General features: G+C 36.7%; 1 protein-coding gene across 10 annotated transcripts in view; it reads left to right on the top strand.

Moving 5' to 3' along the window:
- MYO6 (myosin VI) overlaps nt 1–26,524 on the top strand; it is a 127,110-nt gene that overhangs the window by 58,284 nt on the left and 42,302 nt on the right. For all 10 annotated transcript variants that reach the window (XR_012508757.1, XM_074368712.1, XM_074368718.1 and 7 more), the window contains 10 exons: nt 2,618–2,747; nt 4,642–4,747; nt 6,727–6,782; nt 9,330–9,427; nt 9,749–9,913; nt 14,124–14,204; nt 17,009–17,189; nt 22,944–23,088; nt 24,364–24,521; nt 26,208–26,299. Coding sequence is in view for 9 of the 10 variants with exons in the window: in XM_074368712.1 (XP_074224813.1) it covers nt 2,618–2,747; nt 4,642–4,747; nt 6,727–6,782; nt 9,330–9,427; nt 9,749–9,913; nt 14,124–14,204; nt 17,009–17,189; nt 22,944–23,088; nt 24,364–24,521; nt 26,208–26,299 (1,212 nt within the window). In the remaining variant the exon portion in view is untranslated. The remainder of the gene's footprint in view (nt 1–2,617; nt 2,748–4,641; nt 4,748–6,726; nt 6,783–9,329; nt 9,428–9,748; nt 9,914–14,123; nt 14,205–17,008; nt 17,190–22,943; nt 23,089–24,363; nt 24,522–26,207; nt 26,300–26,524) is intronic.

The following is a 26,524-nucleotide window of genomic DNA, read 5'->3' as shown; positions in this document are numbered from 1 at the left end:
TGTTGGCTGGAGGTGAATTACCCCACTGTAGCTCTCTGGTTATAAAGACGAGGCTCTTCATTATTTTTGAACGAAGAAAGCACATGGCTTCTTTGACACTTCTAGATCGAATGACAGTCTTAATTTTTTATATCACTATCAATTTGCCTAATTGTACTTACTTAATTCTGACTAAATTACCTTTAGTCTTTGCCATCTGTCCAAGTAGTGACAGCTGGGAAATAGCACTAACGCAGTCTCTTCCAAAAGAGTTTACTTGCTGTCTTTCGGTTACATACAGTATCGAGTCTTTACTTTCCTCCTTGGTTTTCCTCAAAATCAACTAAATAGTATATTTAGGTTACTATGTATATGGCTATTCTTGATTAGAAATATATTTAGAAGCAAAATTCACTTACTCAGCAGACTAACACTGAGTACCTGATCTGTGCTAAATGTTGCTTTAGGTACCAAAATAATACAAATTTAAAATGTTTGTTTATTAAAGCAGTTTAACTCACAATAATTCAACAAAAGCTAATTCAGACATAACCAGGGAACAGCACCTTTCAGTCAGCAGACTAATGTTGAGTATCTGATGTGTGCTAAACGTTGTTAGGTATCAAAATAATATAAAATTTTTTTTAAGTTTGTTAAAGCAGTTTAATTTTAATAAATCTATAAAAGTAGATTTAGATATAACCCCCTTTCAAGTAGAACTGGCCACTATTTTTTCTTTGCATGTTTAACATCACTCGATGGTAGTGGAGCCATCTTATTTATTTGAGCAAATTTTAATTAGCTTCTTTTTCTTGAAGTTGAGAAATTTTAAATTACCTTTACAGAATGATCTTACTGAAAAAAAAATTTTAATTTGGGATGTTTATACAGAAGCCTAACAGCCACAGGATTTTCATTGGTCTTTTAGTGCTCCCTTTGCTGCAGTGGTGCTACGCTTGGTGATTGTGACCATGGATAACTGAAGGTTTACAAGCAGTATTAATTGTACTTTCAAAAAAAAATTAGTTATCTTTTTTTCCACATTGCATCTGCTTGACTTCTAAGTCTTTGTTATATTGCACGATTGATAGAAATAATTATCTAATTGTGAAATTTAAGATTTTGTTTCTCATGTATAATGTCTGTGTCACTCTGGAGAATTTTAAGGTTATTCCTAGCATTTTTTGGTCCCTCTTTTCCAAAGATGTGTGTGAAATTGGGCACGTGACCTCTATTAGACAGTGACTATTTGGCATCATCAGCCCCTGTTTGAGAAAAACCAGTATTTTCAAAGTTAATGAAAGTCATGATGTGTGTGTGTGTTTGTCTAGCTAGTTATGCCTTTTAGTTATAAAACCATTAAAATGTCACCAATACATAAATAGAGTTGTTGTTGTTATTGTTATTATTGTTATTCTATTATTATTGTTATTGTTGTTGTTGTTGTTGTTGTTGTTATTATTATTATTATTATTATTATTATTATTATTATTATTATTATTATTATTATTATACATGTAAGAGAGGGACGCAGTTCAGAGTAAACTTGATAGCTTTATGTTTCTCACTAACCAGAAGTGCCACGGTTCTCCCTTAGACTTGAGTGGAACAGCATCTGACTCACACTCACATTTTCATTGGTAACTGAAGTCTCTCTTACTTTCCTTTTGTCTCCCATAGAAAGGTTATTACCTGGAATTTCTTATTTTTACCCCACGCCAGGAAACTTCTTCAGGAGCATTCACTGAATTTTAGATTAGCAGTCCGAGAGTTCAGGGTTTCGGTATCATTTCCGTTCCATGACCAGAAGCAGAAAAGAGAAAAAATGTGGTCCTCTGTGCCCTCATTTGGCCAGTAAACCGCAACTAATGGCTGAACCACAACTCTCCTTTTACCCACAAGGAATTTTATAAATCCTATGGGGGGTATTTTGCTGGTCTTTTGAAGCCACAGTTAAGTTCCAAATTTAAAAGCAAGCCCAAGTTGCTCATTAAACATTTAGCCCGTCAGTATTCTAGGCAATGGTTAGCATATGTTGTTTTGCAAAAATCTGGGACCAAGTGGTCACCACAGAGCTGAATCAATCCTTGGCTTTCAGGGATGGGCATAGATGTAGGGGGTCCTGTGAGCTGTGTTAACCTCTTCAGTAACAGGGTGGATAGAGGAGTCTAGGTGAGGAATACAAATAACCCAAACCCAGGGTGTAGGAATGGAAGTAGGAGGGTGGACTTTGTAGGTGGAGTCAACAGAGGACGTCCAAGGTAGAGGCTGAGAGACTCAGCTCTGCCCGTGGTGAAGTGATGGTGATGCTGTGGACCTGGGGAGGGGGGGCGCGGGTGGGAGGGATGTGTTTTCTTAGAGGCAAAGGGAGGTCGGGAGAGAGAACTTTGATTTCTGGATGTGCTGAGTTTTAGATGCCTATGGGATAAGAAGATGTAAATATTTATTAAGGGCTAGAAAAATATGAGTCCTGTTGGAGATCAGGGACTGTTTAGGGCTAGAAATGCAGATTGGTGGGTTCTAGTTATGTAGAGAAGTAAGGGTGTCCATTTGCTGTATTTTCTTTCTCCTAGGAGCCTTGTCTATTTTTAAACGAAAATAGTAATTGTGAAATTTTGTTTTTGCTTGTCCTACTTAGACGTATGTGGCCAACATTCTGATTGCAGTGAACCCATACTTTGACATACCCAAAATATATTCTTCAGCAACAATAAAGTCGTATCAAGGAAAGTCTCTTGGGACAATGCCACCTCATGTCTTTGCAATTGGTAAGTAATTTAGTGGTATCCTAATTTTTATTTGTCCTTAAATTGTCCAGATTTACTTAGTTTTTCTTCTGGATGAATAAAAGATTCCATGAATTGGCTGTGTAATTTGGAGGGCCTGTATGTGCTTTGAATGTATCCCCATCGTTAGGAGCATGTATCCCACACAGGGCGGGGAAGGACACTTGTGCAGCCACCTCATGGGGCGGTTGTACGTTATTACCTTTGTTAAATGCCACTGTCCTCTTACGTGTGTCCACCAGATGAAAATAGGTCATAAAAAAGCTGACCTAATGCTTTTTTTCAACTCCGTCTCAGAAGTGTCCTCCTCCACACTTGGGGAGGGCGCCCAGCCCTGCTGCTGTTACCCGGGTCCTCACCAGTGAGCGAGCTGCCTGGGCTGGATGGGAGCTGTGAGAGCAGACGTCTTCCGTGCTTCATCTTGCATCGGGGCTTTGTGGGATTTAAAGGATTGGAAGTGCTACACGTGTCACATCTCTGGGGCCTCCGTGTGGGAAGCAGCAGCAGGTGTCTGCCTCTCTCAGGGGGTCTTGCATCTTGAAGCGCTTCAGCTCTGGGGAGCAGAGATGGAGTCATTGGACAGGCATCCCCTATGGCTGGTGGCTGCCAGTACCAGTTAGCTAAGCCTGGGGATCCAGACGTAACCAGCAGTTAAATGATGAGACGTCTTGGTGCTGGTTCTCAGTGCAGGGAGTTTCTCTTTGGGCATTCTCTTTGTGCCTGGCCTAGCCGGGCTTCGCCCCCAGGTTTGGCTGACTGTGTGCTGTGTACTGTTGGTCAGGGTAAGCCAAGCCCAGTGCAACTGCAGAGTGACTTCTGGTTCTATGATGCTCTGATGGGCACTGGCATGTGTTCTATCAGCCAGGAAGATAGGGCAGAATCCTTAGAACCTGGATGTGAGTGAGCTCGTCATTAGAGAGCGGTTACATGTTTAAAATGTAAATAAACTGGCTTCTATTTTTAGTTATTTACTGCTAAAAAAAGTATTTACAGTGATTCCACAAAAGTGGGTAGAACAGATTGCTGATAAATTGGTCCAAAGGATGTGAATGCTCTTACACATAGTTTGCATTCGGTCCTTAGAGTAAACACCATTTGTAGCGCCTTCGTCTCTTGTAGGGGTAGCCCAGATCTGAGGCGAGAAATAGTTGCCTTATAGGGCTCAATTGGTCAGGAACTATTTTTTAATTAAAATTGTTTTAATATGAGGCCCCTAACAGAATTAAATTGTGCTCAGTTTGTCTGTGAGTCTTAAAAGACATTTACAGCCTAAATGTTGGAGTATAATGAAGATAGTTTAAAATTATTTATATGAACAATCGCAAATCTAAAAAATGTAAAGCAGTTACTGTTGCCTGTTTTTGAAATGCTGATACAGTCTACAAGATGTTTAAATTTAATAGCAGTATTCCAGAAGAAAACACAGATTTATTTTGCAGTTATGCAGTTTTTTCCTCCAGTAGAAATTTTGGTTGCCATTTTGCTTAATTGGTAGCTCGTTACTTTTGGGTTTTCTCTGGGGATGTCACTAGTGATGCGTAGTGAGCATTTTTTCTCTCCCTGCGGATCTGCTCTGGTATTAGGAAAAGCTGAGCCGCAGCTCGTAACATGGAGCCCTTCTAGTACCAACAAAAGAGTTGTTTATTTGGGTTTCATATCACTTAGCTGTCAGGATAAATAGAACATTTGATGTCTATACTTTCTAGAGATGTTTTGAATACTTGTAGGTGACTTTATTTAAAATTTTGGTAACTGTAAACACACACTTATAATTTCTTTAGGAGCAAGTACACTTTGGTAGTAAATGGACTTTCTATCATTTACAAAATTTGTGTCTAAGACACCGTTCATCACTGATGTGTTGTTTCGACCCTAGCTGATAAGGCCTTTCGAGACATGAAGGTGCTCAAGATGAGTCAGTCCATCATTGTATCTGGAGAATCAGGAGCTGGCAAAACGGAGAATACGAAGTTTGTTCTAAGGTGAGGAGTATTTAGTTGACCTAGAATATTTTAAACAGGTTGATTTTTTTTTGAATTGTGGTAAAAAATATAAAACATAAAATTTACCATCTTAACCATTTCTCAGTGTACAGGTCAGTACTGTTAAGTAGCTTCACATTGTTGCTCAGCCCATCTCCACAACCTTTCATCTTGCAAAACTAAAAACTCTGTACCCATTAAACCACTCCCGGTTTCCCCCCGTCCCTACCCCTGGCAAGCACTGTTCCACTTCTCACCTCTATGGTTTGACTACTCTAGGTACCTCAGGTAAGTGAGTCAGACAGTTTTTGTCTTTCTCTGACTGGCTTATTCTACTTAGCATAATGTCCTCAAGGCTCATCCATTCTGTAGCATGTTTCAGAATTTTCTTCCTTTTTTTTTTTTTTTAAAGCCAAATAATATTCCATTGTGTGTATATATCACATCTTGTTTTCCCGTTCGTTCGTCAGTGGGCATTTGGGTTGCTTCCACCTCGTGGCTGTTGTGAGTAGTATTGCTGTGAACATGTTACGAACTGAGGTACAAAGATCTCCTTGAGATTGGAACAGGTTGACTTTGCATGCTTTATGACATAGTTTGGAATGGTAGGTTCTGTCTCTTTTTCAAAACCAAATACCCTAGTGTGGAAGCTAAGCTGTAGACTGTAGAAACCTAGCTCTGACGTGCTATTCTCGTGAGGATCCTGGAGGAGACCAGTCCTGGTTATGAGGACTGGCCTTCTTACTTCTGCCCGACCACAGTGCTCCTCCCAGTGTATCCTCTTTGCTGCCGTCAAATTAAACTCTACGCTTTGTTTAGAATGATAACATTTTATATATGGGAGGAACCGTAGTACTTATCGCAGTTTGTCTTTCAATCTGCATACTCAGGGATGTTAAGTCTAGTGTTGAAGCTACTGCTAAGACTAGTGCATGCTGAATTCTCTCCAGTGTTGTTCCCACTCTATTACAGGTCTTAGTGGATTGCTGCTTGGTGGGTCCTTTTTTAAAGTTTAGCTATTTTTGTGCAAATACACATGCTATGAGTTATTTGTATGAAACCAGTTTAAGAGTTTGTCATTGCCTGATTTGATATGTTTATGCAGTTCTGGTAAAATGCATGCTTCCTTAATACTCTTGGAATTCTAAATGCTTCAATTTCTTATTCTCTTTTCCTGTATGTAATAATCATATGGTGAGTCTATGCTTAGTGTACACCTTTGAAAATGAACAGGTAATTAAGAAACTGTAAATTTATATTGTAAGTCAAAAACTGCTTTTGTTTGGAAACATGCCAGGCAGAGAGCTGTTCCATCATCTTTTGTCCTTCACTGAAACAACACTAAGAGTGGTTACTTCCTAGTTGTTCAGTGGCAGATTATCTTATTTTTTTAACCATCAAGATTGAATGAAGAGGCTATCACAAAAGACTTGGAATGTCATGTCCAAGATGAGTATTTCCATGTGAAATGTGTGGCATACTTAAAACCAAAGAGTTGGTTAAAATCAGTATATTCCTAAAAAGTTTTTAAAAAATAATGCCAATTTAGATGTTACAGGACATCCAAATAGAATTTTATTTTATTTTAATTAAAAGAGTAAAAAAAAGTTTTTTTGAAGAGTGATTTATTTATTTAGGGTTTTTTTTTTTTTTTTGGTGGGGGGAGGTAATTAGGTTGATTTATTTATTCTTAGAGGAGATACTGGGGATTGAACCCAAGACTTTGTGCATGCTAAGCATGCGCTCTACCACTGAGCTATACCCTCCCCCTCAAATAGAATTTTAAATGTTTAAAAAGCTGTAACAAGAATGCTAGTATAGATTTGTAATTTACATATAGATTTGTAATTTTTAATTGAACATTTCCAGTAGATGATCAGGTTTAAATTTTAGATGTATTAAATAATGTTAAAATTAGAAATATGATGTATGCAATATCATTGTCATCTAAGTTTTTTTTTATCCTGTATTTTAAACAGATACCTGACTGAATCTTATGGAACAGGTCAAGATATTGATGATAGAATTGTTGAAGGTATTGTTAATTTTTAAAATTCTTATTTTCTATTGTTACATATGTACTGAAATTAACTTAGAAGACTCCTCTAAGTGGTCTGGAATGTTCTCCCAGAGATCCAAAAGAATTCTGCCTTCTGCAAATCTTTGCTCAGATATTATCTTCTCATTTACTTAATGTCTTCTGCTCCCCCCCACCCCCAGCCTCATGTAAACCCCTGGAATAGTGCCTGCTACATACTGTGTGCTCCGTAATTATCTGCTGGATGAGTGGAAGAAATACAGGAAGCCCTCTGGCCTCCTGTTTGTTTTGTCAACCTTGTTTTTGTAAAGGGGAAGGGGAGAGAGGGTTATTTGGAATTGAGGTGCTTTTGGGGGGAAATCATTTTAATGAAAGAGTACACTTGGAAAGCAAGACTTTGTAAATTGATTTCCTTAAGCTTCAGTGTTTGCATACCCCTTAGAAAGCCTTCTCTAACCCTGTCTGGAGATTCCTGGTCTAGGCTGCTGTCACACTGAATGTGCACCACCATCCTGCATCACAGAGTCCTCTCTGGTCTCCCCTCTTAGAGTCTTGCTACCCTTTAATCTTTTCTCCGTATGGAAGTTGGAATGATCTTTTTTGCTCTGAACCCTTTATTGGCTTCAAATTGCTCTCAAGATAAAGTCCCGAATTCACATCATCACCCACGGTGCTGTGTGTGGCCTGGCCTCAGCCTCCTCGAGTCTAATTGAGTCATGTTCCCCCTGGATCCTAATGCCTCCACCACGCTAGTCTCCTCGTAGTTCTCTGAGGTGTCTTAGGCCCCTTTGGACACTCTCTTTCCTCCTTCCTCACTTTCCCCTACCAGGCACTCAGTAGGTGTTTTAATAATGATGATATATTAATACATGTGTCATGTATTCGGCATTGTCTGATTTGCTTAAAATCTATTACCTAGTTTAAATCTTCACAGAATATGAGTTAGGTACTATTTTATCCCTGCTTTATAGATGAGAAAATAAGGTAAAAAGGGTTTTAAGTAACTTGCTGAAGAGCAAATAAGCTCATCAGTTGTGGAAATGGGACATTAATCCAGGCATCTTAACTGTGTGCAGTAAGTGCATATTTTAACACTCTTGACATTTTAAAGAAAAATTTCAACTGAACAAAAATTTGTTCAGGGGCCTTCTATGTCCACGCATTTTGCTAGATCATAGCTAGCGAATGTTATGTACATTTTTGCAGAATTATGTAAAATACGCATGTAGGTGCATGTAAATAAACATTTTCAAAGTTTGCATCAAGGTTTTCATGTTTCTTGATATAAATGAGTTTCTAGTTTTACCTACAGTTCTCAGTGTGGTTCTGTGACACACCCAGGTTTAGTCGCAGTAAAGCACCTTACTTTTAGTAAGTGAATCACCCTTTAACATTGAATAAATAAATAAATAAGAACAAATTATGGGTTAATTCAGTAAAATACTAATTAGCATTCTGATTTTACTTGAGGTGCAAATTTGCTTGAGAATTGGATATTAGCCTGGTTTTGTCCATGAGATAGCGTTGTGTGATCTGTAACTTGTAGTTGAGAGTTGGAAAGTATTTTTCCAAACATTTCTCCAGCCTCTTATGGGAGAATAGTTAACTGGCAGGACTGTAGAAATCTTTTGGTGGGATACACATGTTAACATTTCTTTTAGTTTTAACACTTTCTTCTTTTGGCAAGTTAAACAACCTCAGAGTGATCTTTAAAAGGGTTTGGAGACTAGTTAAACTGTCTGCTGTGGATAGAATAAGAGAAACGGATTTTAAAAGATTTCATATGAAGTATTCTAGCAGTAAACATGCGAAGCAATTTGTGAGGTTGTTGATGAAACTGTAAGATTGGCGGTAATCTGCTATGCTCCTAGTTGAGACTGGTGAATCCAAGAATAGACTCCAGTCACGTGGAGAGAGTGTGTGGATGTGTGTGTGCGTGTGTGTGATTATAAAATGAAGACAATTAGTTTTACATTTGTTGGGATTTTAAAAATTATTCTGAGTATCTTTTGTAGATAATTCTTTGAACTCTAACTTGTTAGATTTTGTTGGATGTTATGTAAAAATGTTAAATATGGAGGTTTTTTAAAATACATATTTTAAAAAAAAGTAAGTCAGCAAATAATTTGTTGCCTGTATTTTGTCACAGGAACTTTGCTGTTTCCTTTACTATAATCACTACTCTTGTAGGGCTGATGTGAAAATCTTAAAATTTGTAGGGAGTAGTTTTTTAAGTTGAGTTACAAATTTTGTAACCTAGTGACTTTTGAAAATTCAGTCTTTCCCGTAACACTTAATTTTCTTTTTTATAAATTTTGAGTAATTTTTCCATCTCTTGTGCTTTAATAGGGCCTGGACGTAGTGGTAGTCAGTAAATATTTGTGGATTTGCCATTACAAATGAATTCCTTCATGTTAATACTTCTGAGAGTATTTTTCTGGTTATGTGTATCTATTAATAAGCGGAAACATACTATGCATATTGTTTTGTAACTTTCCTTCATGCTCGTTTTTTCATGGAATATTTTCATTTCTTTTCCAATAGCTAACCCACTCTTAGAAGCCTTTGGGAATGCAAAGACTGTTCGCAACAACAATAGCAGTCGATTTGGGAAATTTGTAGAAATACATTTCAATGAAAAGGTAAGAGACAGTGAGTTTCAAGATGATATGTTTGGGGAGTGTTTTTGGAAAATATAAGGGTCTTGATAGAGTTGGTGCTGCCCTTGAACTCATGACAAATCTATTTCAATTGTTTTCTCTTTAGTCAGTATATGTTCACTGTGATCTCTGTAAATACTGCAAGGTTTACATTTAATCACCTGTGTTTTTCCCCTTTATTTGATAAATATGACAACCTCTTTGATAGATAAAAAATGTTTACTAGAACAGATAATTTAACGTTGGTTGGGTTATACTTTAAGACTTAAAACGCAAAAATGTGTTTTCTGTTTTGTTTTTCAGAGTTCAGTTGTTGGAGGATTTGTCTCACATTACCTTCTAGAGAAATCTAGAATCTGTGTTCAAGGCAAAGAGGAAAGGAATTACCATATCTTTTATAGGTTATGTGCTGGTGCTTCTGAAGATATTAGGGAAAGACTTCATCTGAGCTCCCCAGATAATTTTCGGGTAAGTTGGGTGAAAAGAAATTTCATACAGTTTTTGCACATTGAATTGCCTTCCATTCTGAAACTTATTTCAGTGGATCCTGGTGTCTTGTTGCATGTAACTTACATTAAATTCAGTGTAATGTGATAGAATGACTTCTGTGCTAGGTAGATCTCTACTGAGATTTATTGCTGAGCTCATAACACTGGACGAGGAGGTACGTAATGGGATAGGTAAAAGGCTAGATGCTAAACACCTTATTAATTTGAAGTCAATGAGAAATTTATAATAGTTCTGTAATGCTAGCTCTTTAAAGTTACCTTTGACTTGCTTGTAATAAAAGAGTTTGACCACTGAATTAATATTAATAAAGGACACATGCTTGTCTTCCTTAATTCAGGTCAACAAATATTGATTGCTTACCCATTGGGTATAAGGCATTGTGCCAGAGTTAAAAAGATAAATGAGACACAGTTCCTGCTTCTGAGCGACTTAGAAGCTGGTGGGACACACACACACACACACACACACACACACACACACACACACACACACAATATGACTGATACGTGAAATGATAAGTAAGATATGTGTAGGATACTGGTGATTTTGGAAAACCTTTACTGGAACAATTGATGCTTGATCAGAATCTGAGGGATTTTTAAGTATTAACTTGAGGAAGAATCATGCAAAGGGTATTCCTGGTAGATGCAAAAAAATGAACAGAGAAAGGCAAGAGATAGCTTAAAGGGCAGGGCAGGAAGGGGTGGGAGGTGAGCCTGGAGAGTTTGGTTTTAATTCTGGGGTTATTAAGGAGCTGTTGAAGGGCTTTAAGTAGAAAGTAGGGTATCAGGTCTATCCTTATCTCTGGATTTAATATGGAGGATAGCTTTAAGGGGTAGTCGGGGAGGAATGGATAGAAATTGCCACCATGGGTAGGTGGGTTGGGAACCTGTGGCTCCGGGTGAAGTAACAGTTACTCAGTGCTTGAATTTACTTTAGAGATGGCAGGGTTGCAGAGGATGGGGTATGCGAAACATGAGGAGGTAAAATTGACAGGACTTGGAGACTGAATATGGTGAGGAGGAGGAGGAGGAGTCTGGAATAATTTTCCAAAATTTGATACAGATAACTGGGTGGGTGTCAATACCATATTGGGCCAGATGGAAGACTCGTGGCATGTGGGGTGGGCTCAGTTCTGGAGCCTGTGGGTCATGTAAATGGAGCTGTTCAGAAGACTGGCGTGTACTCATCTGTAGGCCAGTGTAAGCGGTGGAGTGACAGGTTTGGGAGATGTCAGTACTCTGGTGGTAGTTAGAACCCTGAGAGTGAGTAGGTGAGGTTGTCCTGAGAGATTGAGTAGTGCAGAAAAGCATGTGCCAGGATCCAGATTCTGGAGCTGAAAAGGATGAGCAGGTGAAGAGCTGCCCAAGAAGGCACGCACACGTGGAGCTTTGAGAAGAGTACAAGGGAAATCAGGAGGTCCGAGAGTCACAAGTCAGTAGAGGTTCAGACAGTGGTGACTGGGGATGGTTAACCTAAGTTACAAAGTATCAGCTGGGAAATAGCATCCCTGTGTGGGATACATGGGAGGCAGGGATGTGCCCAGGGAGTGTAGTTTGTGTAAATTTCTCCAGGTGACTCTGATAGTCCTCTTAGGGCAGGAGTCCTCCATTTGAGAGAATTGTTCTGTGTGTGTGTGTGTTTGCAACTAACCATTTCTGTATTACTTCAATCAATTTCTTTTAAAGTGTATTTGGAAATTTCAAAACTTTATTGTTTTAAAATGCTTTCTAACTGCATCTATTTGTATAATTCTGAAAATTAATTGAAATTTGGAGTTAGCTGGCCACATTATCTTCATGAAAGTAGAAGAGGCATTTCCCTACAATGACTTTAAGGAAAGGAACATAAATTACTAAGAATCATTTATGAAATTTAGTAATGATGATATGCTTTGTGAACACCGAGTTAATGATAAAGTGATGTGACCATTCTTGCCTTAATGTAGCATTTCTTTCCACTTGGAGACTTGGGAACATTGTGTGTGTCTCAGAATGCACAGCCTTCCCTGGCGCAGTGGCAGCCTTCCTAACAGGGCAGCCCCTGAAAGGCTTTATCAGCTCAGAGAGTCTCTTGCCTCTTTTAGCGTGGACTGGGAGGTGTGATTTCCTCCTACAAGGGAGTCCTTTTAGTAGGAGGAAATTAAAAGAACAGCATTACCTTCCACCCTAAAACATCTGCCGTTTTGGATACCCCTCTCAGGCAGACGTACACACACCTCTGTATCTCTTCCCCTGTCTGCCTTAGAGTGACCTGAAAGTGTGTTGGCGATGTCATCAGGTTTTGGGGGGAATGAGGATGGGTAATAGGTTTATTTATTTATTTTTTAATGGAGGTACTGGGAACTGAACTGAGGACTCCATGCATGGTAGGCGTGTGCTCTACCGCTGAGCTGTACCCTCCCCCAGGGTTTCCTGTGGTTTAGTTTAGGCCTCTAGTTATAACTCGGAGATAAAGTTGTAAAGACAAAGGAGAAACCCTACAGTAGGGTGAACACTTTCCCCTCAAATTTTTTTTTGTCACTTAACTCTATACAAATTAATAAGTAAAGAATCTTGGAGATATATCTGTTTGAAAACGTTTGTATTAACTACATATGTATTTTAGAAAACGAAAGATTTAAAATGCTTGCATTATCCAAATTTTTAAAACACCTTTACACGTGTTCCGTGGAAGCATTTGTTACAGTCATGCTTGAATATAGATAAAGTTTGAATAATATGAAAATGGGTGGCAGGAATAGTTACAGCTTTCTAGTTACAGAAAAGTTGGAAGAAATGAGTATTTTTCCTAGGTTTTAATACAAAGTCCATCTGTCGAGAAGCCAAGTATTTGACAAAACAATTGGGGTGAGTGGGTAAAACTCCTGCTAGCAAAGAAAGCATTTGTTTTGGCTCCATGTATTTAAGCCACTGTTATCCTACTAAAAAAAAAAAAAGAGCTCTTTTTTGAAATAGTTGAAAATGCTTACCCATATTGTCCCCCCTCCCTTCTTGTTTATTTTCCCCTCAAGACTCTAGACTGGAAAGAAGAATTCATTACATATTATTTTCTAGTTTTAATTGTATTTTAGTATTTCATTTTAATGATTGGGGGAGTTAAATGCATTGATCATCTAAAATAATAATTTATCCCTAAACCATTCAAGATTTACTGTAAAATTCTTCTTGGTATCCATGTAATGTGTTATATTTAATCTTGGAATTCACGCCATGGTAGAGTGGAATCATAGTGACCTGATTTAAGAAAAGCTGTTTAAAAAATTTTCTCATCCTGTTTCCTGTGCACTTCCTTCCTCAGCGCTCCCCTCCCCACTTTAAATGTGGGTAATAGATCCTCCTTGAGACCAGTATATTATTTTCTTCTCAACTGCTTCCCTTGTTCTGTGTTTTCAGAGCACTCATCCTTTAAAGGCTTCTGGGCAGAGAAGTAAATCATTGAGATAAAAAGCTGAAATTGGTATAGCACAGGGAACTATGCTCAATATCTTGTAATAACCTTTAACAGAAAAAATATGAAAGTGAATATATATGTATATGCAAGACTGGAACATAGTACTGTATACCAGAAATTGACACACTGTAATTGACTGTACTTCAATTTAAAACCTGAAATTTTTATTTCAGTACCTGTGAAGGTTCATGAAACAAGTGTTGTAAGTTATGTATAGTTAGTGTTAACTCTCAGTAACTACTATGAAAGGCATGTTTTGCCTTCCTAAACTGATTCTAAAAAGCAGAAATGAAGAAACTTAAAAATAATATTTAATTACTCAGAAATTAAATATTTGAAATATTAAACCACAATGTCAGGTCTTTGTTTGAGATACTTGACATATTTAGTTCCTACCTTATGTTCTATGTTTTTCATAGGATACTTGACACTGAGGAGATTTAAAAATAGGAAAGCTTTATGGTACTGATTTTTATATTAATCATTTAACTTAACCTACTTCCAGGTTAGGGTTTTCAGCATCCCTGGTTTGATTAGTAGGCGTGAAATACTTATGGTATATAGAAGTATTGACTTTAATTGAGAGATTAAATGATATGCAGTTTATGTTTAGAAATCCTTTATGGTTAGCACTATCTGATAAGCTGTATTTTCTGCTGTGTTATTTTCCTGTGGATCATATCTATTAACTGTATTTTAAATTTCTTTGTCACAGTATCTAAACCGAGGCTGCACTAGATACTTTGCTAACAAAGAAACTGACAAACAGATTTTACAGAATCGAAAAAGTCCTGAGGTATAGTAAACTTTTTTTTTTCTGAGTTAAAATCTTTAATATGAAAAATGTCATGCTGAAAGATATATTCTGTTCTTTATTTTGAAGCCCAAGGAAGATTTCTTACTTTTAGGCTTATGCTTAAAAACACTAAATATTCCTCCATGCCCCTCGCAGGCTTGGTGCTTCATGCCTCTATTGGGACCTGCAGAAGCTGCAGGTTCTGGCTCTTGCTGGTGAGGCTCAGTGCTCCGCTCTCCTCTTGTTCTTTTTCCTAGCACGAGGGTGTCATACTGCCCAAGAATTATCCTCAGCTGACGTTTTCAAAACTCGTTCTCATATTGCCCACTTGGGACTGAGTATGAAATATGTCCTTTATAATTTACTGTCTACGTCAAAGCTGAAGTAAGCTTTGACGCAGACAATAAACAGAGTAAGCATCCTTCTGAACTGATGTTTATACATTGTTGTATTTCTCTTTAGAGCATCATGTTTCCGTAATAACACTATGAAAAGTTTTATATTTTGGTCTTACTAAATTATTATATTTCTGAGAGCAATTAGATATGATTATATCATTAAGTATTATTTTAAAAACATTCAGTCCTTAATCTAAAAATCTTCTCCCACCTCTGTAAATTTTAATACACAATGTTTAACTAATAAGAGGTATTAAGTTATATCCTCTCAGGGAGCTTAAATTGTGAAACACTAAGTCAGGATTTATTATAGGAACTAGTTCATATTGTCTATTAATTTTACTAAAAGGTTTATATTGAGCATTTAATTGAACAAGCTTTTATTATACTCGGTTTTTAATACTCCTGCATGTGTGAGTCAGATGTTTTTGGCTCCTTTCAAAATGGTGAGGTGGATTATATATTTAATATATTTATGGAAAAAAAATGGAAACCTAAAAATCCCCATTGTTTTGAATTCTAAGAAGATGAGCCTTTAGTTAATTTTTGTTTTAAGTTGACATTTTATTTATCATTTTAGACACAGATGTCTGGATTATAAATTGTAAACTTTATGTTACATCCGTGGTTGGAACTTTAAGCAATGACATTAGTATTTGTTATGGTTATCTTCCTTTGTCATGATAGCCTATATTTTTTATAAGGCATCATCAGAATATGGAAACTGTATAATTTCCACCAAGATAATGGAGACAGTTCCTGGTGGAATATGGCAGCTATACTAAAGGAAAAAATGCATACGTATAAAAATCTGGTATTTTGGCTTGGGAAAGGACTGAGCAGAGAGGAAAGAAAACTGGATTTTACTCTCCAAAGAGAAAAAGCACTCTTTGTATGCTCCTAAGAAGAAAGTGTGCCCTTTCTGATTCTAGAGTCAGTGTACTTTGTTAGGAGTCTTATTTATATTATTGATTTTATATATAAAATTTGTAAGAGAATAATGGATTTAATATGTTTAAATTACTTTTTATTGTCTTCTTTATCAGGAGGATGAGGTGATTGTTTTGACTAATTAGAATCGTAGTTCCATTGGAGTGTCTTTATTTAAGCTGTGTGTAATTTTTAGGAGAATGCAGTATTTTTAGTCTGCCGTGACAGCAGTATATTCATTGACCTTTGATTAGAAACAATTCTTAAATGAAGTAACCATTCAATTGCAAGACTAAAAATTCTGCATGATACGTGTTTTCTTTTCAATGTGGCTGCATGTGATCGTTTCCTGTGCTTTCTTTAAGAATTAAATTTCCTTGTCTAGACATTTTCCAGAAATTCCACACATGCCTAATTAAACATTTTAATGACTTTTGTGGAAAGGCAGTGACAACTTTAGCAGGGAAGTACTCGTCACCCTGGAGGAAAAACAAATCTCCTAGAGGTGTCTTTAATGGCCAGTTAATTCTGATACTGTTAACCTAATGTTTTAATTTACTTATTCATTCTCAAGTTCTGGAAAATTGCTAGTCCAATCTTTCTGTGTCCAGTAACTTATTTTTTTCCTTCAAGTTTGTGTTAGAGATTCTAATAAATGAGCACTTTAGATGCAAGTTTTTTTTTTAGGAGAGAAAGCAAAATGTCTCTTCATTTTTTTGGAATGTTTTCAGTCATGGCATAAATTTTTAGAGTAAACATAATGCTTACTGATACATTTTACCTCTTATTTATATTCAAATCAGAAAGATTTAAAAAGTAATTCTCAGGCCATGAAAATTGTTTAGTTAGCCTATCCACTGTTCACTACTGTTGAATATCAGTGTAGCTGATAGTAGTTAACCTGAAGGAGTATAATGCTAAATGTTAGATTTAAATTTTTATTCGTTTTTTTTAACCTGTTTTTTTTTTTGACCTGTGGTTTCATGTTGATTCATTTCAACCATTGATATTTCCTTCATTTTCATTCAGTTTATATTTTTATCTAATATCCTAGCATTATAATGCTTTAGAGATAAAATTCCAGTTTTAATCGGAAAACATCTCATTCCATTTTTGACTGAAATTTTTATTGAGATAGCTGTAGATCTCATGTTGTTGGAAGAAATAATACATCGATCTTGTGTACACTTTGTGCAGTCATTTCAGTTTTTGAATGTGTTAGAATACTAGTTTTCTCACACATTTTATTTTTTAAATTATTTATTTATTTTTAAACTTTTTTTTTATTGAGTTATAGTCATTTTACAATGTTGCGTCAAGTTCCTGTGTAGGGAACAATTTTCAGTTATACATGAACATACGTATATTCATTTTACTTTTGCATGTTATAGAGTGCATTAAAAGACCTTATGTGGTTGTTTTTAGTATACTTAAATAATGTGAACCGCAGACAACTGATATCTTCTTGCTTTGTAGTGTCTTAAGGCAGGCTCCTTGAAAGATCCTTTGTTAGATGACCATGGAGATTTTATTAGAATGTGCACAGCCATGAAAAAGATTGGTTTGGATGACGAAGAAAAGCTCGATCTGTTCCGGGTAGTAGCTGGTGTCCTGCACCTTGGAAATATTGATTTTGAGGAAGCCGGCAGCACATCAGGTCTCTTTTTCTTTTTCTTTTTCTTTTTTTTTTTGGCAGTCTTTTTGTTTTGTTTTATTTTGAAGAGGAGTAAAGTTAGAAGTTCTATCATTTAATTGTCATATGTAAATTGACTCCATGTGCAGGTTTGTTATTATCCTGGTATTTCTAGGATATATTGTGTTACGTGATGAACCTTGCAACTGAAGGATGCTGCATTATCAGTTGTTATGAGCTCTGTCCTGAACAAATCCGTGATACGGATGAGGAGTAAACTCATTTGATGAAGGATGATTAACTCTGACTACCAGGGTCATACTTGGTTACAGTTTTCAACTGATATTATTCTTTTCCAATACATGAACAGAATAATTCTTTACCATCTGTTAAGATATTTTGGTATTTTTCTGGTTCATTTATCTGAACTTGGATCAGTTAATTAGGACAGTTGAATACACAAAAGCCCATCTACTTTATTACTGGGAAATGAAAATAGGTTAAACTTGACGCAAATTGAAAAGAGCATTTAAATGCCTGCATGGTATTAGTTTTTCAACTGTCTTGTTTCAGTCTCTGCATAAATAGTAAGACTGTGTAATCTTAAGTTTGATCCGTGAATACAGGGTTGGCAGACTACGGCCCGTGGTCAGCTCTGACCTGTTTCTGTAAGTGAAGTGTTGTTAGAACACAGCCACACCTGCCTGTTGTGTCCTGTCTGTGGCAGCGTCCGTGCGGCCGTGGCAGGGTTGAGTAGTTGTGTGGCCAGCAAAGGTTAAAATCTCACACTTTGGAGAAAAAGATTGTTGACTCCTGCTTCTGCCTTTAAAAATCTTACACTAAGAATGAGTTTAAAAAAAAATCAAAAGCACCGTTTACCATAGCAGTCAACAACCTAGGCTTTAGTGTCAGATCCCAGAAGCTCTCTAAGCCTTGGCTTTCTCACCTGTAAAATAATGAAGAAATAATCCGTGAGAAGTGTTTTTAAAGTGTGGTTACGTAGCAACATTTTGCATATAAGGAAAGGGCACAAGAGGAAGGAAGAACATTTAAAAAATGCATCTGCTATGTGCAAGATCCTTTATATACTGTTTCATCATGAATGGCATAATCATAATCTGAACTTAATAAAGATAGCAAGCCAGGGGACATTATCTCCATTTTACACAAGTGAGACCTGTGCGGTAGTTTATGTGATACGGTTGTGAATGAACTTGTAGGTGTGAGAGCCGTGCTGTCCCCATGTCTAGCTAACTCCGGCACTTGGGGTAACTGTCTCTCATTGCCCCCAGTCACTGAGCCTTCCCCAGAGACCTGAGCTGTGAATGAGCAGATTGAGGTAGACAGTCTTAATGACGTTCAGACTGAACGTCCCGCGGTGCCATGAAGTCAGCATCAGGAGCTGTATGTAGGAGCACAAGGTTTTGTGCCACTGTGTGTCACCTGCCTGTGCGACCCTGGGCCAGGAACCTAACCTCTCCATGCCTCAGTTTCCTCATCTGTGAACTGGGGATAATAACAGGTCCTATCTCATGTTTTAAAGAAGAAGAAACGAGTTAAATATTTGCAAACTGATACAAAATAGTACTTAGTCTGGCATGTAGTAATCACCGTAAGTGTTTTCAAGGAATGAGTAAAATAAATACAGATTACTCTCAGTTTAAAATGGAAAAAAAAAAGAAAACCAAGCAAAATCAGATGTGTTCTTACTTTACATTAAAATTTTTTTTTTTTGAGGGATTTAAAAGTGTAAGAAATGTTAGAAGACATCTTCATTTCCTCTGTAGCATCATTTTTGTTGTTGCTGTTCTTTTTTTGAGGGGGAGGTAGTTGGGTTTATTTATTTACTTTTGGGGGAGGTACCGGGGATTGAACCCAAGTGCTGAGCATGCGCTCTACCACTTGAGCTGTTTCCTCCGCTATAGGATCGTTACACCAAGGGAGCAGGTGGCAGTTCTAACCCAGAGTAGCTTAGAGTGATTAATGCACACTTCGGAAATGTGAGAAGTGATGGGCAGCATTTTCACACACCTTGTGTGATGGCCCTGTGGTCAGACATGCAGACGTCCACGAGGGTCGTAAACGGGGCATGATCTAGTTAGTTGAAAAGCATTTAAATGGTCAAAAGGCACATCCCAGATATTTACATTATCTTTTATTCTTCTTCTCAAACTTCCTTCTGTTGAAAGAGAAATGAGCAGAAAGCAGAGAAGATTGGAACGAGGCAATGAGTCAGGAGAATAAACTAGGTTGTTTTCTGTTTTAATAGCTAAGATTTTATTAACCTACATCCTTCCAGCGACCCTTCCTATATAGGTCCAAATGGTTTCTTTTTTTCTTTTTTCTTTTTTTTTAGTAGAGGTGCTGGGGATTGAACCCAGGACCTTGTGCATGCTAAGCATGTGCTCTACCACTGAGCTGTACCCTCACCTTTTTTTTTTTTTTTTTAATTTAAACAGCTCTTGTTTTGGGGCGGGGGTTTGGGGGGAGGTAAATTTTTAAAATAATTAATTAATTAATTAATTTAATGGCAGTACTAGAAATTGAACCCAGGACCTCGTGCATGCTAAGCAAGCACTCTACCACTGAGCTATACCCTCCCCACCAAATGGTTTTTTTCTTTTTAATTTTTTTTTTAACTTCAGTTTTTTGGGGGGGAGGTGATTAGATTTATTTATTTATTTACTTATTATTTGTTATTAATGGAGGTACTGGGGATTGAACTCAGGACCTCGTGCATGCTAGGCATGTACTCTACCACTGAGCTATATACCCTCCTACCCCTAAATGGTTTCTTTCTAATTAGAATTGATTTTTCCTGCCCCAGAGAACTCAATTTTGGTATGACTTTGCAATTTGAAAAGGCTCTGGATATTTCTGTAATTATTTTATTGGAAAACTTATTCTTCAGTAAATATTTGGAAGGCTCCCCTGCTATTTAAAATTTTTTTTGTGATGATAATGCAAAAAATACGTATTGAGAGTTCTGTGTTTTTTAAATTTCACATAACAAAAATATACATTATTATAACAACAAATTTTAAAAATGTTCAAAGAAGTTCTTTCTTTGGAAGGGGAATGACATGAAAAACCTTACATTATTTTGCAGTATTTTGCCTTTTTAAAACTTTTAAAATAAATGCTTTCTTATGTTATTCTTACATAATCCCTGAAAGTATGTAAGAAACTTTTCAAAATAGTTTTAAAAAAAAAGTATTCAAATGAATTAATCAATGGTGGCCAGTTTTTTTTGAGAGTTATATTATTTTAGATAATGTGTATCGAGGGTACAAACTAGAGATTAGTAGTAATCTTATTTTCATAGAATTAAAGGTTTAATATGTCTTCTAAGTATTACTTTCCTTATTCTTTCTTTTCAGCCTTATTGAAACATAATTCATATTTAGAGTTGTGCAATAATCACCATAGGCAATTTTATTTTTATTTATGTTTGTGTATATATATTTTTATTGAAGTACAGTCAGTTTACAATGTTGCATCCATTTCTGGTGTACAGCATGTTTCAGTCATACTTGAACATGCAATGTATTCATTTTCATATTCTTTTCCCCATAAGCTACTGTAAAATATTGAATACAGTTCCTTGTGCTATACAGCATGAACTTGTTGCCATAGTCAGTTTTAGAATATTTTCATCACTCTAAAAAGAAACCCCATGCCTTACATCAGTTACCGCCATTGTGTCTCAAATCCCCCGCCTTAGGCAACCACTTGCCGTTCTGCTTTGTCTGTGTCAATTTGCCTATTAAGGCCATTTTATACAAATGGAATCGCAAAATATGTGGGCCCTTTTGTGACTGACTTCTTTCACTTGGCTTAATGTTGTCAAGGTTCACCTGTGTGTCAGTACATCATTTTCTTTTTGCTGAGAAATATTCCATTGTATGGTTATACCACATTTTGTTTACCCATTTGTCATTTAATAAACATTTGAGTTGTGTCCACCTTTGGCTGTTGTGAATAATGCTGCGGTCAACATTCGTGTACAACTTTTTGTGTGGACATATGTTTTCATTTCTCTTGGGTATATGCCTAGGAGCGGAACTGCTTAGTCATACGGCCATTCTATGTCTAACCTTTTGAGGAACTGACTTTCCAAGTAACTACCCTTCTACATTCTCACCATCCTAGTGCCTATGAGGTCCTAGTGCCTGAGAGGTACTACCTCATTGTAGTTTTATTTGCATTTTCCTGACAGCTCATGTTGAGCATCTTTTCATGACTTTATTGGCCATTTGTATGTCTGTTTTTGAGAAATGACCATTTACATTCTTGACCTATTTGTTAATTAGGTTGCCTTTTTATTATCTAGTTGTAAGAGTTTTTAAAAGCATGTTCTAGATACAAGTTCCTTATCAGATATATAATTCACAAATATTTTCTTTCATTCTGTGGGTTGTCTTTTCAGTTTTTGCATAGTGTTCTTTGAAGTACAAAAGTTTTTCATTTTGATGAAGTCCAGTTTGTCTGCTTTTTCTTTTCTTGCTTGTGGTTTTGGTGTCATATCTAAGAAACCATTATCTAGTCCAAGATCGTGAAGATTTATGTCTGTATTCTTCTAAGAATTTTATGGTTTTTAGCTCTTCCATTTAGGTCTTTGATTGATTTTGAGTTCATTTCTGTAGATGTGTGAAGTAGGGGTCCAACTGCATTCTTTTGCTTGTAGATGCCTGGTTGTCCAGTGCCATCTGTTTGAAAAGCTGTTCTTTTCCCAATGAATTGTCTTAACAACCCCTTATTCATAAAAGATTTCATGGACTATTTCTCCCGAGACCAGGCTATTAAGTATTAATTTGGTTTTTTAAAATATTTGTCATGATAAAATTCTCATTATGATTTCACACATTCTTTGTAGTTTTGAAATTGAGTAGTCTTAAAATGAATTATTTATAAACATTAAACTTCAAAAAATTAATAAAATGTTTATTTTAATATTAGTAATGATAATATAATAATTATGGATAACCTTTATACAGTGCTTACTACGTACCAAGCGCTTCACAACTTCACATTATATAACCTTATTAATCTTCATCACAGCCTTATTGGGTAAGTACAGTTATTATCCTCATTATACAGATGAGGAAACTGAGTGCAGAGAGAATAAGTAACTCATTCAAGGTCACACAGCTCATCAGTTGCAGAGTTGTAACAGCAGAGTCTAAGGCACTGTGGGATGCTCTCTATAAAACAGCCTCCATAAATGCAAATCTGTAGATACAATGTACCGTTAATAGCAGTTGCCTCCTCACCCTCTTCCTTTGTCCCCACATGTCATGAGCACGTGCATGTTCGCGCGTGCACACATGTAGACAGATGTCCACACCCATGTTGACCTGCTGAAGTGCCTCACATTTACCACTGGAATTACTCCTTGAGGTTTTCTGGAGTCCTGTGAATTGTAGTGATAAGGCACTCTATCATTCCAGAGATGTAATATGGTAACAAGGATGATAGTCTATTGTTAGTCTATTTCACTTGCAGGGTCATAAAAAATGAAACAGTGGCGGGTTGAAATTGAAGGGCTGAAAGGATTTTATGGTGGGGCCACCCTGAATGAGGGTCTTCCATTGACCTTGGCAGTGTAAGTGTCTGACAAGTCAGGGTGGTGAACAAGTGAGGTGAACTTAAAAGTCACAGATGAGCCTTGTTTATTCCATAGTTTTATGTACATGAAGTGTACTTCTAAGAGATGGATCTTAAAAATCTGGTTTACATAATGTTTACTAATTTCAGATTAAAATATATTTTCATCAGGTGGCTGTAATCTGAAGAACAAATCTACTCAGTCATTGGAATATTGTGCTGAGTTACTGGGTTTGGATCAAGATGATCTTCGTGTAAGTTTAACCACAAGAGTCATGCTGACAACAGCAGGGGGCACCAAAGGAACAGTTATAAAGTAAGTTCCTTAACTCATTGCTCTAAAAATCCTGCTTCGTGAGGGAAAAGCCAGATCCTCTGTCCCTTGCGAAATAAGGCAGACAGTGAGTTCTAGCAACATATATTCAAAAAATTCTTGGCAAATTAAAAAAAGAAGAATTAAAAAGAGAACCTTTTAGCCACTGGGAAAATTTGGTAGCTCTTACACTTTGAGAAATACTGGCAGGGTATGCTTGGCCTGATTCTTTGCTAATTCCAAATTACTCTTATGGTAAAGAAACCCTCCGCGAGGAGGATATTTAGTGGTGCCCTACAGGTACGCGGTTCCTTAGAGATGTTCCTGGAGCCCAGGGGAAGGCTGGTAAAGCACGAGAGGGTGGTCCTCAGCTGTCATCTCTGCTTCCCCTATGTTCCAAAGCAATTCTTTTGTGTAGTTTATGTAGGAGGTGTTCACATCAGATTCACTTTAGGAAAGGATTCTGTTGCAGGAAATATAAATTGAAAAACCACTGTTCAGAAGGGATTCAAGTCTGACCCAAATGACTTTTAAGGTTACTTCCAAGTCTGGTGTGTTTTTCTGGTGTTCCCGGAGTGCCCTGTGCTTTATGACAGCGTTCAGCACAGTGCCTGGAAATTCTCCTCTGTGGTGGTCTGTCTTCATCAGACTGTCATTTTCTCAAGGACACAGATTGTGCGTCTGTATCTGTAACATCTTTAAACCATGTAGTTACTTGTATTAAATTGTAGAATTGGATTTTAAGGCGGAAAGCATTTTTTCCCTAAACACTGTTAAACGAGTTGCTGAACTTCAAAGCTACTTTGAGTTAAACACAGTTTCTTTTGCATTTCGGAAAGTCACATGGAAGATTATCCCTCTGAATAATTTTTCTTTAATATATTCAGCATGTACAGTGAGGTATAAATTAAGATTAAAAAGATTTTTTGAGCTGAACGTTCTTTTACTCAATGATAGATTTTTTTGGAGGGGTAATTAGGTTTGTTTGTTTGTTTATTTAATGGAGGTACTGGGGATCGAACCCAGGGACCTCATGCATGCATACCACTGAGCTATATACTCTCCACCCAATGATAGATTTTTAATCTAATTGTTGATAGTTTTTTTGTAGTATTCTGCTTAGCCCCATTTATCTGTCCCTATTCACAAATGACTGTTTGTAACAATTTAGCTTGTTCCTCACAGTATGATTAGATACACTTTGTTCTTGGGTATCTGGCATTATTTTCACAAAATAGTGCTGTGGAGAGTTTTCACTGGCATAGTCTTCTTTTGCAGGGTACCCCTGAAAGTGGAGCAAGCAAACAACGCCCGGGACGCCTTGGCAAAGACTGTCTACAGCCATCTTTTTGATCACGTGGTAAACAGAGTCAATCAGTGTTTTCCTTTTGAAATGTCATCCTATTTTATTGGAGTCCTAGATATTGCAGGCTTTGGTAAGTATGCTTTTCTTGGTGAGTTTTATTTGCTTGATATTTTTTCCTTTGGTTTTTCACACGTATGTAAAATAAAATTTAAAAAAAAACCCTTTTTTCCCTTGTAATACCTTTTCTCTTGATGTATTTTCAGTTATATGTCCATACCTACATTTCATTTCATAATATGATAAATAGGAAGCTGATGCTTCGAAAAAAGGAAAGGGAAGACTTGTGGATTTTGGTCACATTAGTGCTTAAATTGAAAAATGTTGATTGAAAACTACCCTAGGTAGAGATGTCTCCATACTTATAAACTAGTGCAGCTGAATAAAGGTAAAGTCTTAGTGCCGCTGATAAAGAGAATTCAGTCATTAAAACCATTGACCATCCAGTGTAGAGGTGGGCAGACTGACTAGCATACAGGCCAAACTCATTACTGTGTGTAAAAATTCATCATTAGTGTTAGTTGTCAGCAGATAGCTGCTTCTAATTAATTTCCACCAAATGAATAAGATGTCAGGGTAAACATTTGAGAAAAACTGTGGAGCTGTATAACCAGAAATAAAAAAAAGTCACTGATACCTGAATGCTGCTTTGTTCGGAATGACTGTGTTGTAAAAATCTCAAAGTAAATCTGACCGTTTTTACTTGGGGCTTTATCAGTGTGGGTGTTCCTTCTGTCTGTGCAGAAGTGTTCTCCTTCATAATTCTTTTGCCTTTGCCGAGGCAAGAGATGAGTGTTTACATTTTGGGAGGGGCAGGGTGTCAGTTTTGATGTAATACATGTTTTAAAATTTGTAGTAAATCAGTGCCTTTTATTCAAAGTTAGAGAAACACTCGTCACTGATTTAAGATTTCATCATCTTCAGCTGTTTGTTCCCTGATCTACACCAGTTTTAGCATGATCTGTGCATGCACAGTCGTAACATTTTAGAGTTACAGGGATCTTAGAAATAATGTAATACAGTCCCTTAATTTTAGAAATGCATTAGTATCCGTAATATTTTTTGTAACTGTAATTTTACAGATTATACAGAAAAATATAAACCACTAACATTTTAAGTCATTTTTTTCCTTTAATTTTGATTCTTTAATACCTGTGCTTGAAAAAATGTTACAAGTGGCTTACACTTTGTATCTTGTATTATATGATATTTATCTTTTTTAAACCATTTTTTTTCCTTTTTAAATTTATTTTTATTTTTATTTTTTTGGTGGAGGGAGGCAATTAGGTTTATTTATTTGTTCTTAGAAGAGGTACTGGGGATTGAACCCAGAACCTCATGCATGCTGAGCATGCACTCTACTACTTGAGCTATACCCTCCCTGCTACATGATGTTTATCTTATCTGACAAACCCCTTTTTTTCAAGCGAGGCAAGGTTTGTTTATTTTTTTATTTTATTTTATTTATGTATTTTTTAAGTGGAAATACTGGGGTTTGAACCCAGGACCTCATGCATGCTGAGCAGGCACTCAACCACTGAGCTATACCCTCCCCCCACGAAGCAGGGTATTTTTAATACTTAATGCCTAACAAAATTTGAAGTCTTGAAATAAGAGCATTTGGGGAGTATGGAACAATTCTACGAATATGTATTTGTATCTAATATTAAAGTAAGCATTGATACAATAAAATTTTATCCTAAGTTTATTAATGTGAAGTTGATCTGATGATGACTCTTGACTCTGGTTTTGTTTTCAGAGTACTTTGAACATAACAGTTTTGAACAATTTTGCATCAACTATTGCAATGAAAAACTTCAACAATTTTTTAACGAAAGGATTCTGAAGGAGGTAATTGCCGTACAGTTTAGATTTAAGAACCGCATTAAGCTATTTTTAAATTTCAAGGCACAGCGCCATCCCGCAGTTACTTGGTTGATGAGGTATGATGGAAGATGGCCCAGGGAATGTGAGATTCTCAGCCTGGGACCCAGGGGCTTCGCAGATGCCAAGCGCATCAGAAGTGCTGATGGTGCAGTTGAAGCTTAGGGGACCCAGCAGAAGTGCTGATCGGCG

The sequence above is a fragment of the Camelus bactrianus genome, chromosome 8 (assembly GCF_048773025.1).
Source record: "Camelus bactrianus isolate YW-2024 breed Bactrian camel chromosome 8, ASM4877302v1, whole genome shotgun sequence".
NCBI lineage: Eukaryota > Metazoa > Chordata > Mammalia > Artiodactyla > Camelidae > Camelus > Camelus bactrianus.
The sequence above is the reverse complement of the archived record's forward strand: the minus strand, read 5'-3'. Positions and strand labels throughout refer to the sequence as shown.